Here is a 16,788-nt window from a genome sequence, read left to right on the forward strand (position 1 = left end):
CGTAGGATTAAATCAGTATTGAAATGGCATTCAAGACCCTCAATAACTCTACCCACCCAATCTAAACCTTCAACCTCCTCAATATTAAACATGGTCCTTCGAGCCTAAAATAATTAATCAGTAACCTATGTTAGCCACAGAACAAAAAAATCTAATCAAGTAATATTCGGCCGCGAGTCGCGTATAAAAAATCGATAACTCTATCGAAAAATCTATATCTGTTAAGTGTTTCACCCAAGTGCAGATAACAAGTAAAGTGAAGTGATTCATTCAGTGCAAGTGAAGAGTTTAGTCTCAATACAAAAATGGAAACCGTTAACAAATTAAGCAAAGCTCAAGAGGTAGTAGGACAAGAGATCAAACGCATTCACACCAATATAAAGAAAGACCCATTAAACAGAAAAGCCCTACAATACGTTGAAGAAAGGAGAACTCAAGTTCAGAAGCTATGGAACGAAGTTAAAGTAAATGACACCCAGCTCAAAGAGCTGAAAACATTAGAAACGCAACACGCTACGTACTTTGCTAGCAATTACCTTGAACAAATCAGAACCATTTATAACGATGCTCTACAAGAGTTAAACAACTGCAAGGAAAAATTACTAGACGAAAAGAGAAAACAAGAATTAAAGCAACAAGATAAGCAGCAAAAAAGTGCCACTCTAAATCAACTCACGCAGGAACAAACCTTGCGAATGAGCGATTTGGATGAACTGGTTGAAGAATTCACTGCAACATTTGATCCCGAGGTAAAAAGTGGACTTTTTTCAACAATTTTGAAAGACTGGAACATCGTAACATCCTTACACTGGGAAATTTCAAAATTGGACGTTGATAAAGTCTCAAAATATTTTGAGGAAAACAAATTCAAGCAACTTCGTACCTTGATTGCTAAAATTCAAGGACAATCTAACAGCAAATCATCACCTCTGAAAAGCGAGGTAGAAAACCAACAACCACAAGTGTCAGTGAATAGAACCAATAACATCAGCCTACCTCAAATAAAGATACCAATATTTACTGGAAACTACGAAGAGTGGACGCCATTTGAAGACATGTTCAAGAATGTGATCCATAACAACGAGGCACTCAGCGAAATCGAAAAAATGAACTATCTAAAAGCTCATGTCACAGGGGAAGCTGGCAGAGCAATTCAACATTTTCAAATCAGTTCAGCGAACTACCATATTGCATGGGGTCATCTCAAAGAGAGATACAATAACGAACGCCTAATCACCAACAAGCTTATTAACAAAATACTGGATCTACCTGACAGCAAACAAGAATCATCAGAGCAGCTAAAAGAAATTTACAACACAACAAAAGAATGCTTGAAAGCCATTGAAGCTCTGAACATGAATACATCTCAATGGGACCCGATCATCGGTTGCGTCCTACTGCGGAAAATCGATAAGAGAACACAAGAGCTATTTGAAGCTAGTTTGATCAATCCACTACAAGTGCCAGAACTCGACGAGATGTTGAACTTCATCCTTAAGCGGTTTCGAGCCATCGAATCCATATCTACCGATCGACATGACGGACGCGAAAACAATAGCAGCAAGGGCAATTATCAACCACATCAGAGAAAACAACAAAGTCAAAGCTGTAAGTACTGCAATTTATCTAACCATACCATTTATCAATGTTTAAAATTCAAAGCATTAACAGCTTATCAACGGTTTAATGCTGCTAAAGAAAAACGGTTATGTTTAAATTGCTTAAACCACGATTTAACTACAAAATGCCTGTCATTTCAAAAATGCAGAATTTGCTTTCAAAATCATCATACGCTTATCCACAAAGAAAACAACCACAACAAAACGAAAACGCCAAACGAGCAGAAATCAAAACCATATTTCAATCAATCAAACAGGGTAGGAACACATGTCGCGCATGAAGGAGGTAAAACATTATTAGCGACAGCAATCATTAGAATTCAAGATTCAGATGGAAAAAACGAACATTTGAGAGCCTTGATCTATTCAGGTTCGCAAGCATCTTTTATCACTATGGAAGCTGCCAATTTACTACAATTACCCAAACAGAAAATTCATGCAGAAATTTCTGGTATAGGGGGATCAACCAATGAGAGCTGCAAATACAAAATATCTGTACAATGCAAACCACGCATTACTAGCAAATTTACGTTAAATACTGAACTGCTGATTTTACAAAAATTAGCAAAAGATATGCCAGAACACCCAATTGAAGTAAATACCGAATTATGGCAAAATAAAATTCTTGCTGACCCAGGCTTCGGAAAGCCGGGTCCAATTGATGTGACTCTTGGAGCCCAAGAATTTCACGAAATTTTGTTAGAAGGAATGGACAAGTCAAACGACGGCCTTGTAGCGCAAAATACAGAGTTAGGCTGGATAATTTGGGGAAGCACTCATCAATCCTTAAAACAAACCAACATTGCAGTAGTAAGCATGATAACACAGTCTGAAGAGAAAGAATTATCACGGTTCTGGGAATTAGAGGAAATTTCGGAAAAAACGACAATTAACAAGCGATGAAAATGCATGCGAGGCATTTTACGATAAAACAACATTGCGTAATTCGAGCGGTACGTACACTGTTCAAATTCCGTTTACAAACGAAATTGAGTCATCGCAATTAGGTAAGTCAAGGCCAAGAGCGTTGGCACGTTTACTGTCCTTGGAGAAACGATTATCTAAGGATTACAAGTTGAATTTGGAATATAAAAAATTTATGAGTGAATACATTAAGCTAGGTCACATGAAACAGGTGCAGTGGAGTAACCAAATCCAAGGAAAATATTACATACCTCATCAACCAGTTATCAAAGAAACCAGTACGACTACAAAGTTGAGAGTAGTGTTTGACGCATCATCAAAAACGACAAATGGAAAAAGTTTAAATGACATCATGCACGTAGGTCCTAAAATTCAAGATGACCTTATAGATATTCTATTACGTTGGAGAAGTCACAGAATAGGATTTACAGCCGACATAGAGAAGATGTATAGACAAATTCGAATTTCCGAAGAAGATCAGGAATATCACAGAATCTTATGGAGATTTTCGACAAACGACCCAATTCAAGAATTCAAGTTATTGACCGTAACGTATGGAACGGCTGCAGCACCATACTTGGCTGTAAAAACAATTCAAAGGTTAGCGGAAGACGAGAAAATGTCGTATCCAACAGCATCAAAAATCAGCTTACAGGACTTCTATGTGGACGATCTAATGTCAGGTGCAGAAGACGAAAGAGAGGCAATTGAAACGGTGAATGAACTAATAAGCATGTTCAAGGCCAGCGGGAAGTAATAAAAGCAATACCAGTAGAATTGCGAGACGAAAGCGCAGTCAACATTCAAGAAGATGACACCAGAAGATCATTAGGATTATTATGGTCACCAGGTGACGATTCCATAAGATTTAAGGTGGCGTTAGCACCGTCACAAAAGCTTTCGAAAAGAACAATATTAGCGGACATTGCGAAACTATTCGATCCGTTAGGATGGCTAAGTCCAGTATTAGTCAAAGCAAAATTGATCATGCAAACATTGTGGTTAGAAAAACTTAGCTGGGATGAAGAAGTCTCACAAGAAATAGCAGCTTGTTGGAATAAGTTTCGGCAGCAGTTAAAGTCCGTTGAAGAAATCAGCATTCCGCGTTGGACGTATCAATCAACCAAGAACAAAATTGAACTACACGGATTTAGCGATGCTTCAGAGAAGGCATACGGAGCTGTAGTTTACGTAAAAACTATAAATAACGACAAAAGCATCAAAATCACACTATTGACTGCAAAGTCAAAAGTAGCACCAATAAAAACAAAAACATCACTACCAAAACTTGAGTTATGTGCAGCAGTATTGTTAGCAAGATTACTAACTAGAATTAAAACGGCTCTACGTTTGAATAAAACACCCACATACGCTTGAACAAGGAACGCCCAATAATTGGAAAACATTTGTGGCAAATCGAGTATCTGAGATACAAAACTTGGTGCCATCTCAGCATTGGAATCATGTGAAATCTGAAGAAAATGTAGCAGATGTAATATCACGAGGCATTGATCCCTCTAAAATCAAAGACTTTGTTCCATGGTGGCAAGGCCCAACGTGGCTGCAAGGAAACAAATACCCAGTAAACGCAAAAATTCCAGAGACCGAAGAAGAAAGGAAAAAGAGCATACAAGTAAATGTAGCGCAATAAAGTGAACCCAAAATTCATGAAAAAATTTCATCATTGCTGTCAATGAATCGCATAATTGCCTATTGTTATAGATTCATTAACAATTGCAAAAAAACAGGCATCAGGAAAGGTACATTAACAATTCAGAAAATTAGCAACGCTGAAGAAAAAATTGTTTGGTTAGAACAAGCTGGAGCATTTCACGCGTAAATTTAAGCTCTAAAATCAAATAAAACAATAGATAAACAAAGTAAAATAGTCAATTTAAGTCCGTTTATCGACAAAAACAATATCCTACGAGTAGGTGGTAGACTGAAACATTCACTATTAAAATACACAGAAAAACATCCCATAATTTTACCAGGAAGATGTCATTTAACAAACTTGATTATAAGAGATGCGCATAACACAACATTACATGGAGGTAACCAGAATACCTTAGCCTTCATTAGAAGAAAATTTTAGCTGATTAATGGAAAAAAGGCAGTAAAAAAGATAATTAACAATTGTGTAAAATGTATCAGATATAAAGCTGCTACAGCACAACAGTTAATTGGACAGTTACCACCACCTCGAGTTACTCAATCAGCGGCATTTTTACACACTGGAATTGATTATGCAGGACCAATTCAAGTGCGAACCACAAAAGGACGAGGAAATAAATCATATAAGGGTTATATTGTAGTATTTGTGTGCTTAGCAACTAAGGCACAACATCTTGAACTAGTAAGTGACATGCTAGCTGAAACATTTTTAGCAGCGTTAAAACGGTTCATATCTAGACGAGGAAAATGTGCACACATCTATAGTGACAATGGCACAACTTTTGTAGGGGCAAACAACTTAATCGAGTCAGAAGTTATCGCGTTACTCAGAAAGGAGAAAATTGAGGATCGAAGCACATCGTTCGGCATACAGTGGCACTTTATCCCTCGGAAGCCGGCGTCAAATCCACAAAGTATCATTTAAGACGAGTGATTGGAGATACAACATTGACCTTCGAGGAGTTATATACGTTGTTAACACTTATTGAGGCATCATTGAACTCAAGGCCTTTGTGTCCGTTGTCCGAAGACATAAACGATGTTGCCATTCTCACACCAGGTCACTTTCTAATCGGAAGAGAACTATTGTCACTGATTACCCCAATCTGCGAAGACATCATCAGTAATATGAATCAAAGATGGAAAATGATACAAAAAATGCGTAAAGAATTTTGGAATACATGGATGCAAGAGTACATACATCAACTTCAGCAGCGGTACAAATGGACATCCAAATCAAACAATTTAGAAACGGGAGAAGTAGTAATCTTAAAAGAAGATAACGTAAAACCAAGTCAATGGCCATTAGCTCGAATAACCGAAGCGCACGCGGATAAGGACGGAATTGTTCGAGTAGTGTCAATAAAGAAGCCAGGGGGAGTAATTACCAAACGGCCGATTCATAACCTTATACCGTTACGTGGAGAATCAGAAAAAAAGGCAGTAGAATATGGAAATGAGAGAAATCAATTTAAAGGCAAAACAAGGTCAGCGAATTTGTGGAAGAAAGCCGTTGTTGCGATTTTATTCATATTAAGCTTAGTAAATTCAGCAAAGGCTCAATATAAGATAGAATATCCAAAACCAGGATTGTACATTGAACATATTGGACAAGCAAAAATAGAAAGGGGAATCTTTCGAATTGACATAAAGCTGAATAAATCTGATATCAGCTACCACATAAAAAATGTTACAGCCCAGATTCAGAACGTATGCCAAAATGTGGCAGAGATATCAGAAAAAACTGAATGCAACACATTAATTTCCGATATGCAATTAAAATAAATTAGACTAGAGTGGGTTATAAAAGGAATATACGACGTTACAAGGCCAAGGAAACGGCGAGGATTACTTGGAAAACTGATGACTTCAATTTTTGGCGTAAATGACGAAGTATACACCGACATTAACAATCTAGAAAAGAATCAACAACAATTAATACATGCATCTAGTCATCAAACTAAATTTATGCTGCAGGCACTATCTCAGTTTAACGACACCGAAAACAGAATTTACAGCAAGCTTAAGCAGTTTCAAGAAAAGGTTATCAGAAGCGAAGCCGCTATAACTGAGATGAAGCAAAGCTGGTTTCAAGCGGTGGACGAAAACAGACTTAGCATTCACCTTCTGAGCTCATATCAAGTTGGGAACAATTATTTAGATGAAGTATATGACTATTATAAAAGTCTGTCTGACATCTTATACAACACAGGCAACGTATACTCAATGTTAACACCGGGGCAGATAAGGGAAATAATCCAAACTGCAGAGCGCAAAATGCCACCAAGCATTGAAATTTTACCTCAACCCATATTGAAAACTGAACTTGAGGAAACAGAAAAACAACTACACGTGTATGTGTATTTTATAGTAACTGAGTTCAGCAATTTTACCGTAGTCAAGGTCAGTGCGATACCGTCTGCAGTGGAAGGCGACACGTATTTAACAATTGACCTACCTCAAGAACTGCTAGCTAGTGATTACAATGAACAAAAATATTTTCACATAAGTGAAGAAGAATTTAAGAATTGCATAGGAATCAGAAAACATTTATTCGTATGCTCACCGCCTTTAATAAGGAACATTGAAAACAGCCCGAATTGCATTGTAGATGAAATATATCAACGAACTGAACATTCGAGCTGTCCCGTTAAGCGAGTGAAAATTAAAGCAATGCAATGGATTCAACTTTACACCAAAAATTCGTGGATTTTTGTGTCACCTGATTCATCAAAAGTTGCAATAACGTGTAACGGTAATAGAGAAGATTTAGTCTTAAATAAAACAGGAATCATTTCGATTTCATCAAATTGCATTATATCGACTAATAAAATATCTATAGCAGCTAGGCGCAGCGACGTATTTGCGGTTCTAGCAGGTTTTATCAAGCAGGTGGCGGTAAACTTGACCACGTCAGTAAAGCAACCACCTCAAAGCCAATACGAAGAAAACATCATTCATCCCGCAGATGATTTTCGAAAGCTAAAAGAAATGGAGGAAGACATTGAAACCGAACTAGGACAACATCACTGGAAATCCATAACTAAACATTCTATGTTCACAGGTGCACTGACATCAGCAGCGGTAGTACTTATTATCATGGCGGTCATAGTAGCAGTCAACAAATGCCGTCGGGCACTAACTACTGCCAGATCTCAACCAACAACCAAACATAAGACATCTTCAGAGATGATAGAACTGGCATCGCTAAGACGACACAGTCTCAACAATGAGGCCTGATATGAAATCATCAACCTCTAATTCAGCTCGCCAAATTCAGTCGAGCCCGGCAAGATGTTTAGTCTTCAGCTAAACATATATCTTAATGTTATATAAATAATCAGGGTAATTAAGGACAATCATAGTTTATGAGTTTTTAACATTTCATAATTACAATTAGTAAGCAAAACGATAATTGTTTAACTATATTCAAAACAGCGTAACATAGCGTTCTATATTATTTAACAGTGGTTGCAATAATTATAGTTCAGCAGCCACCAAACTGTTTATATATTGTTTACAAATGATGACTGTAACAACCATGTCAAAACCATAGAGTTTAATTGTTTCTGAGCCACTGGTATGGTTAATAGTTTACTAAGATTATTAGTTACATGCGTAGGATTAAATCAGTATTGAAATGGCATTCAAGACTCTCAATAACTCTACCCACCCAATCTAAACCTTCAACCTCCTCAATATTAAACAATTATTTGGAAGAAACTGAGTACCAATAAAACTTTGCTAGTGTCATCTATTGGCAAGATGGCCGTGTCATCTTTTAGTAGAGCATGTTGTCTATTGCTTAAAACGCATGCCATCTTTTAGCAAATTGGGCATATTTATGTAAGGGGTAAACACACTTCAAAATGAATAAAAGTTATAAATTTTATGTCGAACCTTTTATAAAAAAAACTGCTACATAGGTCGATAAAAAAGGCTATGGCAAATTGGTGCATACAATTTGTTTAAAAACATAATAATTTAAAACTGTATTTATTATTAAGTGTTTACATTTTATCTTCAGAGTGCCACATATAAGAATGATTACTTTAGTATACAGGGTGTTCAATTTTAAAGCAAATATTTTTTATACCACAATTTTCTGGGAAAGCCTGTTTCAACCGACACTTATTTTATATACAGCACACTATATATTAACTTGTCTTAAAATGTTTTTATTTGTAGCTTATTGTAATTTGTTGTTGCATCGGATGGCGCTAATACAAATTCAACATGCAAAAAAAAATGTGAAATGCCTAACATATAGAGAAGGGACATAATTCCTTTGATGTTGGCGTGATGTTTTTGGCTGACCTCGAGTTCCCTTTGGTAGGAAACATGTTGCCGGTTGTCTCTTTCTTTGAAATAAAAATGGCATCCAATTATCAGAATCAAATATAATATAAACTAATTTCTTATAATCATTGTTTACTTCTTTTGAGTCAAAGTGTTTTAAGTTCGCCTATTAATCATTGGAAAATATCAGTCCTTATTAACTATTATTAACTTTAAACCGATGTTTCAAAACAAATATTTGATGTGGTCTGAGATACGGCAACGTTTTTCAACAACTTGAATAAACAACCAATAAAACTCCTGATATTCAACGGCCAAAGCCGATATCAGTCGCTTGTCAATTAAACTTTGGTAGGAAGAGTCCATCTCTCTCTAATTCGCTTTCTCTTTTCAACTGTCTGTTCTTGTTACATAGCTATTCTTTGATATTAGCTACTAAATAGTAATCAAACAATATTGTCTTAAATTTTTATAGCAATCCATTCAAGAATGGTATACTTTTACTACTATACTTTTATTTTACTGGCTCTTAACCTAGTACACAATTACTGTCAAATTAAATGAACGTAAAATTGTAAAAAATGACTTCTGTCCATTGAAAATGTTTACATTTTTGGCTGACATTTTTGTACAACAAAATACTGACATTTTTCACAACCCTTAGAGAGCTTGAACTAAGACTTTAAATTAGTAAAAGCTAATTAGTTAGATAAGTTTAAGTTGGTTATTCTTATAAGTTACTTTTCAAAAACTGCACTCCTACTAGTCAATTCTTCTAATGGTGGAAGTGTTCAAACTAAGGTGCAACACCATAAAATGTAATATTAAAATAGACATTACCCTTGCAAGTTTGTGAATTAAATTTTAAAAATCTCTAAACGTGTGTTTTGAGATACCATTCAGGCCTATTATTGTATATGACACAACTAAAGTTCTAAAATGTTCCCAGCTATTAAATAAACTAGGTTGTATGCAAAAACGTCTAGTACATTATTTCTTACCCTGTATACTGTAATTAATAAAGGAATTACTTTTATTAAAAATCAATCTGTGCATCTTATCTTATAAGAAACGGTTTTTCGAACCCCTCTTTGCTATTAAACGTCCAAAATCCACAATTGGAGATTCAGGTCGTTCAAAATAACCAGAAATTTTGCTGTTTTAAAAGAAGGTCGGAAATATTTCAATTTTTGATTATTTTCCAAGTTAGCGCAAGATCAATCAAAATCGAAAACTTATAATAGACAGAATAGCACAAAATGAAAAAATTAAGTCAACCAGTTGATCTCTACTTCCGACACTAATAAAAGTGTCTCTCTCTAAATATTCTAAAGGAGTATGCCAAGTCAGCTTTAGTTTGAGACATAACTTTTTAAAAAATCACACATTCAATTAATGAAGCCGATATTGGTGCGACACAAAGTAGGACATGGCCTAAGAACCGTTGGAAAGCTGGGTTCAAATAATGCCAGTCGAAGAGTTCAGAGTCTGCGTGAACATTTAGCAGATTGGCTTCTGTCACCCTTTGGTGCATTAAGTCACCAGTTAAACCAACTATACCAGTAGGGGGGCCTGACCATTTTAGGGAATTAATATATTTAAGGCTAATTTTCTAATAAAACTCTTAAAATGTAGTATTTAACATAATATAATATAAAACTTATTGGGTACTGGTGCTATTCAAAGTATCTCCCAGTAATTGGTAGACTTTTGCCTTAAAACCAATTTTTTGGGCTGCAGACCCACCTTCATATCTGCAGCAAGACTCTTTGCCCAGTGAATATCTGGGTCATCCTGGCCAGTACATTGTTCGGGAAATTTCTGTACCGTGCTTGTTAGTGACTGGCACATTTCCTCCTGAGGTGTTTTTTTTTGAACCTTACTTCTCTGGAGGAAGGAGTCAGATTCCAATAGTCTTTTTGGAGTGGGAGCTGTCTCTGTCACTCTGTGTTCTGAGGGTTCTTCATTGTCAGATACCACCATATCTGCTTCTTCTAGGATTGTATTGATTGTATCCCAAGGGCTCTGGGTGTCCCCTCGTGCGAAGCTGCTACTACCCACAGAAACACTCGACACCCTCCGTACATTTGATATAGTTCTGCAGAATCAAAGTTTAAAAATGTAAAATCTAGTACCCAAATCATTTAAATTTTTTTATTACTTTCTGGATGCTATATATGGGTCCAAAAAGCCCATAGCCTCAAGTATGGCCAGTTGATATTGTGGGCCCCTGAACCAGATGGCAGTTCCCCAAATTCCTTCTTGAGGTGAAACCTCTGTCTGAGTGATTTCCACTGTGTTTCACACTCATCCGCTAAAAAATTCTTTCACATTGTAAGCTTTCACTAATATTAATTTAATATCTGTACTTACTGGAACATTTCACATTGGAGGCAATTGTCTTCCAATCCGCTTTATTGGCCAGTTTGTTTTTAAAACGCACATCCTTTTTGTTATAAAGCGCGGGAAAAAGCGACACTCGCTCTATGAGCAACCCGTCATCCATAGTTAAATTCAAAAGAAAAAACAAATATTATATCAAAAAATACACGTCTAATTGCGCCAAGCCAACAATGAAATGATTTCTCTTTGTGCCTTATCGTCCTTATCTGTGCTTGACATGATTGACAAATGGCAAGTGACAGAAAAATAACATTTCACATTGCAATGACATTTATCACGTGTTGTCATAAACTCTTTTCATTGGTTAAAAATTATATGTTGTGCGACTGTATAAACACCACAAAGAAACACTTGTGATTTTTTGTGCAATGTTATGCATTAAGTTGTGCATTGTGCGCTGTATAAACCCAGCTTAACATGCAGCTAAAATAATTGTATTTTTATTACAATAGTCTAATAATTGGTGAAGATTATACACTAAATTCAAGTAAATGTATATTTTTCAATAGTCATAATGCACACAACGCCTGCTAGCCCAGGTAAGATTACAATGGCAATTTCATACCTAACCTGAATAATCTCTGCTGATGCATCACTTGTATGACAATTTTTGCATGACTGACAATTTTTTAAAGGTGGTTCAACTAACAAATTGGGCCTATTTCACAGATCTGTATCCTGTATATGCTGAATACTTCACTACTTTTCCATGTCGATGAGAAAATACTTTTATGAAGAAATTGACCTAAGCGAAGAACAGATTACCCACTAAGAAGATTGCAACATGTGAAATTGTGTGCAATGGGTTCAAGTACTTACATTAGAACAGTGAATAAAAAAAAGCATGCTTTAAGGTCAGTATATTGATTTTACTTAAATTAACATTCAAATGATAACCAATGCAGTTTTCATTATTGTTTTATGTTTAACACAATAATTATCATTATACAGTTACACACTAGTAAACTGCATTGCTGCTAAACTTTGAGTTAATATGTATTATACAGTATTTTTGTAAAGTAGGTACTACATAAATTTGATGAAATGGAAGGGATTAAGCTTAGTTTATAAAACAAAAATTAATTTTAGTTATAGTATTAATATTGTCACGTTAAGGGGTAGCACAGAGGGAAGAATACTCAGGTTTCCACAAGTAACCCACTTTTATTGGAATGTGATAATTATTAGTTTGACAATAACCTTACCCCCCAGATCGCCAAGATGACGAGGAGCATGATGCGGGTTTGACAGGGGGAACACGGGGGGCGACGCTTTAGCGGGGATGAATGAACCCTAGACTTGTGTCCGAGGGCATTCACCGAGCCGGTAAAGTCGTTGAGTACCTAACAAAGGGAGGTAAGTAGGTACGGCAACTTGTGCTGCTCGCCCACACTATTTCCTGGCTGATCTGGGCTGATCTAAGGGTGTGGCACTTGGTCACCTACTGCTCCACGTTGCGTTGCACAATAGGCGTACCCAGACTAACCCAGAGATCAGTCAGTGACCTTCCTCTGGGGAAGACCCCAGAGTTTGGTGATTTGTATGTGCTTTTGGTACCGTATTTATACCCACATCATGACCTCAATTCGCCGATCTTGCTTGCACAGACATTGTACTGGGGGAGACCGGGGCAACTTAGGGTAACGGCACCTAGTGTAATCTTTATGTTACAATATTAAGACTAACAATAGAATCAATGCTTATGACCGAAGAAGTTTATAAAAAAAATAATTTAATTTTAGTATTAATAATAACTGAATTCACTTAAAAACCAAATTTTTTTATGGCTAATACTAAAATTAAATCTTTTTGCCTTTTTCGCACCTGCAGTATGGTTAACCTGGCATTGACAGATGAATATTATCACAAAAGTGATAGTTTTTAGGTACATGATTTTATTAACTTTTTCGTTTTTGTTTTGGGTTCTGGATTAAAGAAAAAGGATTGCAGCTACAAGCTACAACTTTTTATTTAATATTCACTATTTATGTACTGGCACTTGTCAGTCTATATGTCATGTAATAACCTCCATAAACTTATCATTTATAATCACCTTCCATTTTTACAGTGAATACTAATACCTACTAATACTCAAACTAAATTTTGTTCTATAAAGTGGGCTTTACTTTTTCCAAATACACTTGGAACCTTATTTTTAAAGGAGGTTTTGGATTCTACAAACAATTCTTAACATATCTCATGCAACATACTCCATACTGATATTCAATTATTTTTAAACAAATGCCAAACATACTTTTCAAAATTATAGGTCCCACAACAAAAAAAATTGAAATAAATTAAAATCAGCTGTTCAAAATTAACTCAAAATGACTGTTACAATAACAAAGACGGTTTATTCTCTTTTTACATTTTTTTTTAAATGTCATCAATAATTTTTGTGGATGTTCAAAAACTTTTCATTACATCCAGAGATTTCCGACAAAAACCGAAAAAGTCAAATTTCTATTTGTTTTTTACCACTTTATTAATGATGGTGAAGAACCATCAGTTCTTTGCTCCCTCGGGAACTTGGGTTGGCTTTAAAGCACCATCTTCGGATGGGAATTATCGCTTTCCACCGTCTCAAGTAAACCGAGGGTATGTTTGGGTGGCTACGCCCAATAAGGGAGTCCGACCAACATGCCCCGTTTAAAGGATTTGGGTCGGATTTCTTGGCATGCTCATCGGGAAGAGTCCGAGTGCAGTAACAAAACCCCGATGTTATGAGCAATATGCCACTGCACTCAGGGGCATTGCGGATATAGGTCGCCCCAGGTAAGATTAGATGCTGATAGTTGTTTCTTTTGTTTCAGATCAATAAAGAATAAGGATGAGTAAAAGAATATTGCGATCCGCTAGCCACCTGGCGTCAGAGGTGGAGGCAGAAATGGACAAAACGGCTCCCCAGGAGGTCCACAGCTGCATTGAACCTGTCGTTTTAACGACAAATCTTGCTGCTTCTGCAGTCTTTCCCCCTTCGCCCGTTGCTGAAGAAACCCCATGTTTGACCATGGAGGTGGAGCCCCCGGCAGCGGTTTTCCAGGAGCCTGGACCGTCTAGGACAATCAACCTGTCCAAAGATGTGGTACAGCCCCCGCCCCCCAGTCCGGCGAGCAGTTCCAGCGACGCTGAGACAACCTTCTACGAGGTAAGTAGTATGCTATCGAGAATAGCGTCAACTCAAACCTCGACGCCCCAGACAGGTAATGTCTCCCCCCGACTAGCGACTAGCCCAGTTTCATCTGCACCATCAGACTATGACTCAGAGGGCAGTGGTTTAAGTGGGTCTCACCCACCTACACCCCCAGCTACGGAGATCAGTGTTGGCCCATTACGTGACCTCCGCCGGCGCATTCCCCATAGGGGTGAACCCCCTCAGGATGTCATCAACAAAGTAGGCGACCACTCAGTTGAGGCTTCTGGCGCTTACGAAAACCTGCTCGCGACGTCCCCCTACATACCAGAAGGCTCCGCCACATTCGTACAGCACTATGCGGCGTCATTTCAAAATGTGCCTAACATAGTGCGTTTCCATCAAGGAGCCTTTTCACTGAGCTCGTATCTGCTGCAGGCAGAGGCAGCAAGTAACTATCGCAACCAAGTACGTATTGAAGATCCCATTTTGTTGACAACGAGGGGCCCCATACCAGAAGAGAGGATGCCACTTATGCATGTGCAGTGGGGACCAACCGCCAAAAAATATGATCTCGATATGACAAAGCTGACCCCGTTTTACACTGGCGCTACCATTAATGATAAAGCCGTGCAGAATGGGCTGGCCCCTTACTTGAAAATAACTAACCAAGCGGTTATGCGTGCTATAGGTGACAACCTTTTGGAGTCACAGTATAGCACACATAACTATGCTATATATGCTAAGCTGATTTGGTACTCTTTAGTGCGCGATCTGTTTACTCAAACTGCAGCTGCGCCTGTCCTGCAGCCTTTCCCTGACGGTTTCGACCCCACATTTGTAAATCTCGGTGACGCGCAATTGCATCCCGCCGCGGTCACAAACCCTATCAGAAACGGCAACATAATATTAGTAGAAGGGTATGATTGGTCTTTAGCCGATCTACAAGCTCTGATGTGGTTAGCGAAGCCAGGTAACCGTTATACTGGGGTCGTTGCCCAAAACATCCCCCATGCCGCGTATGTGTCATGGCCTGGCGTCAACGTGGTGGTGTATCGTACAGAGGCAGCACCTGTGTTGCCGCCTATAGGAGATGTAGATCCTCAAGTGTTATATAATTTGGCGCTCAAGATGGCGCAAGTTAGAGGCGAGACTGAGTGTCTCCTGGCTGGTCTCTATTGGGTATTAGATTATATAGGTATCCGATGGATCCGTGGTGGCGGCAGACGTGCAAACATTCAACGGCATGTCCACCCTTTCTACGGCGCTAACTCTTTGAGGTTGCCCCAGCCGTGGGACTACAATGTGATGCTTCGCATCTTAGGAGTCAAGCCCCCTAACCCAGGATTTGGGTTAAGTGAAACACAAACCTGGATGCAGTGTGCACCCATGAATCGCGTCAACATTGCAGTTTTATACGCTGCCTCGATTTATGTCTTTTCTACGACATATTTATATTCTTTACAGATAGCCGCCGAGCGTATCGTGGAATGGACTGTCGGAGGAGTCCTCCCTCTAACAGCTTCTGCCTTGATACCACAAATGAATCTTCCAAGACAGGCGGCAGAGCACTACACCGAGAATATATTCATACGTTCGGTTAAGTCTTGTTTTGTGCGTTTTTTCGGAGTCGATGTATACAGGAGGAACCACCACAACGAGGAGTGGCTAGGTGCGCATGGTGGGGTGCCCCAAATTGGAGAAAATATGGCTCAATGGGCTCAAGCTATTCCTCCATTCTTTGCAAACCCTCTCGTCATTGACAACTTCCTTGCTGTTCGCCCTCTCGAGTGGGGTATTACAGCGCCTTGTCCTAGAGCATCTTTTGCTCAAGAAGTGATCACAACTGGTTTCGAAGCTATGCGTGGTTGGTTTTCTTCAATGGGCGACGCCAAGTACAAGCAGCAGGCGGAGGGTAGAATGGGATATGTCGTTGTGCCGTATGGTGCTTTTGGCATTAATGCCATTCTGCAGCTTTTCCGTATTGGTGCTCCAATCCTCTTGTCCTCCGAGCAACTCCCTGTATCGCCACAAGGCGTGTCCCGGCAGGCTGGTATCATACCCTTGGTAGGGGCAGTTTTCTTGCCCGACCTTAATCTACTTCAGCCATGTACTCTCATGAGTTACAATGATCCTGCGCAGATGGTATTACCTGTTTGCTTTATGTTTGGAAATATTGCTCCTGGTGACTTGATGGCATTGTCTCGAACTAAGGAGATGAAATTAGATAATGTTGGTATCTTGCTAGCCGGCAATGTTTCCTCACCAGCCCCAGCCTTCGAGTACCCTGCCAGCTTTGACATGGCGGATTTTACCGCCACGGCCTCCCACGTCCAGACTGCAGATGCTGCAGCCTCCTTGCGTCCGAATCCGGATTAACGCAAAACTCTAGACAGAGTCTAGTTCATGTAGTAATTAGCTTTTGTTCTTGGTGTGGAATGAGGGTCATTGCCCCAAAATTTCTGTATCATAGTTCTAAGTTTTTGTTGTGGGTCGAAGCATGCAGGCGCATGTTGGCAGTAGTTTCACGACGTAGGAATGTAAGCCAGCATGAGCGTGCTGCCTCAGTAGTTATTAGCTTAAATGTAAATATGTGTAATATAGTTGTACATAGTGTTGATAGAGTTCGACTCCTTTGTGGTGGAGAAGTGAGTGCTGGTAGTGAGCTAACCAAGGAAATGGTCTCAATTGTGGATTGTGTGTTAGAAGTCCTACCTATGACTAAACACGTGCAGT

General features: G+C 38.5%; 2 protein-coding genes across 2 annotated transcripts; one reads left to right on the forward strand and one right to left on the reverse strand.

The window, feature by feature from the left end:
- Nucleotides 1-305: 305 nt before the first annotated feature.
- Nucleotides 306-4,194, forward strand: LOC145734963 (uncharacterized). Its single transcript, XM_081988636.1, has 5 exons — nucleotides 306-1,608; nucleotides 1,990-2,429; nucleotides 2,485-3,226; nucleotides 3,286-3,734; nucleotides 3,997-4,194. Exons 1-5 carry the CDS (start codon nucleotides 306-308, stop codon nucleotides 4,192-4,194), a joined length of 3,132 nt encoding a protein of 1,043 aa, XP_081844762.1.
- Nucleotides 4,195-10,229: 6,035 nt separating this feature from the next.
- Nucleotides 10,230-11,597, reverse strand: LOC145734906 (transcription factor Adf-1-like). The gene is made up of 3 exons (XM_081988528.1): nucleotides 10,890-11,597; nucleotides 10,678-10,830; nucleotides 10,230-10,614 (listed from the first exon to the last, which is right to left on the reverse strand). Exons 1-2 carry the CDS (start codon nucleotides 11,020-11,022, stop codon nucleotides 10,688-10,690), a joined length of 276 nt encoding a protein of 91 aa, XP_081844654.1. The 5' UTR covers nucleotides 11,023-11,597; the 3' UTR covers nucleotides 10,230-10,614; nucleotides 10,678-10,687.
- Nucleotides 11,598-16,788: the final 5,191 nt, after the last annotated feature.

This window comes from Ips typographus, linkage group LG10, assembly GCF_016097725.1.
Source record: "Ips typographus isolate SLU linkage group LG10, UJ_Ityp_2.0, whole genome shotgun sequence".
NCBI lineage: Eukaryota > Metazoa > Arthropoda > Insecta > Coleoptera > Curculionidae > Ips > Ips typographus.

What these genes read in the sequence shown, in the direction of transcription:
- LOC145734963 (XM_081988636.1), top strand. Translation starts at nt 306, where the DNA reads ATGGAAACCGTTAACAAATTAAGCAAAGCTCAAGAGGTAGTAGGACAA. An exon ending in AACAAACCAACATTGCAGTA is followed by an intron (nt 2,430 to 2,484) that starts GTAAGCATGATA and finishes TCTGGGAATTAG; the next exon opens with AGGAAATTTCGGAAAAAACG. An exon ending in CATACGGAGCTGTAGTTTAC is followed by an intron (nt 3,735 to 3,996) that starts GTAAAAACTATA and finishes GTGCCATCTCAG; the next exon opens with CATTGGAATCATGTGAAATC.
- LOC145734906 (XM_081988528.1), bottom strand. Translation starts at nt 11,022, where the DNA reads ATGGATGACGGGTTGCTCATAGAGCGAGTGTCGCTTTTTCCCGCGCTT. An exon ending in CTCCAATGTGAAATGTTCCA is followed by an intron (nt 10,831 to 10,889) that starts GTAAGTACAGAT and finishes AGAATTTTTTAG; the next exon opens with CGGATGAGTGTGAAACACAG.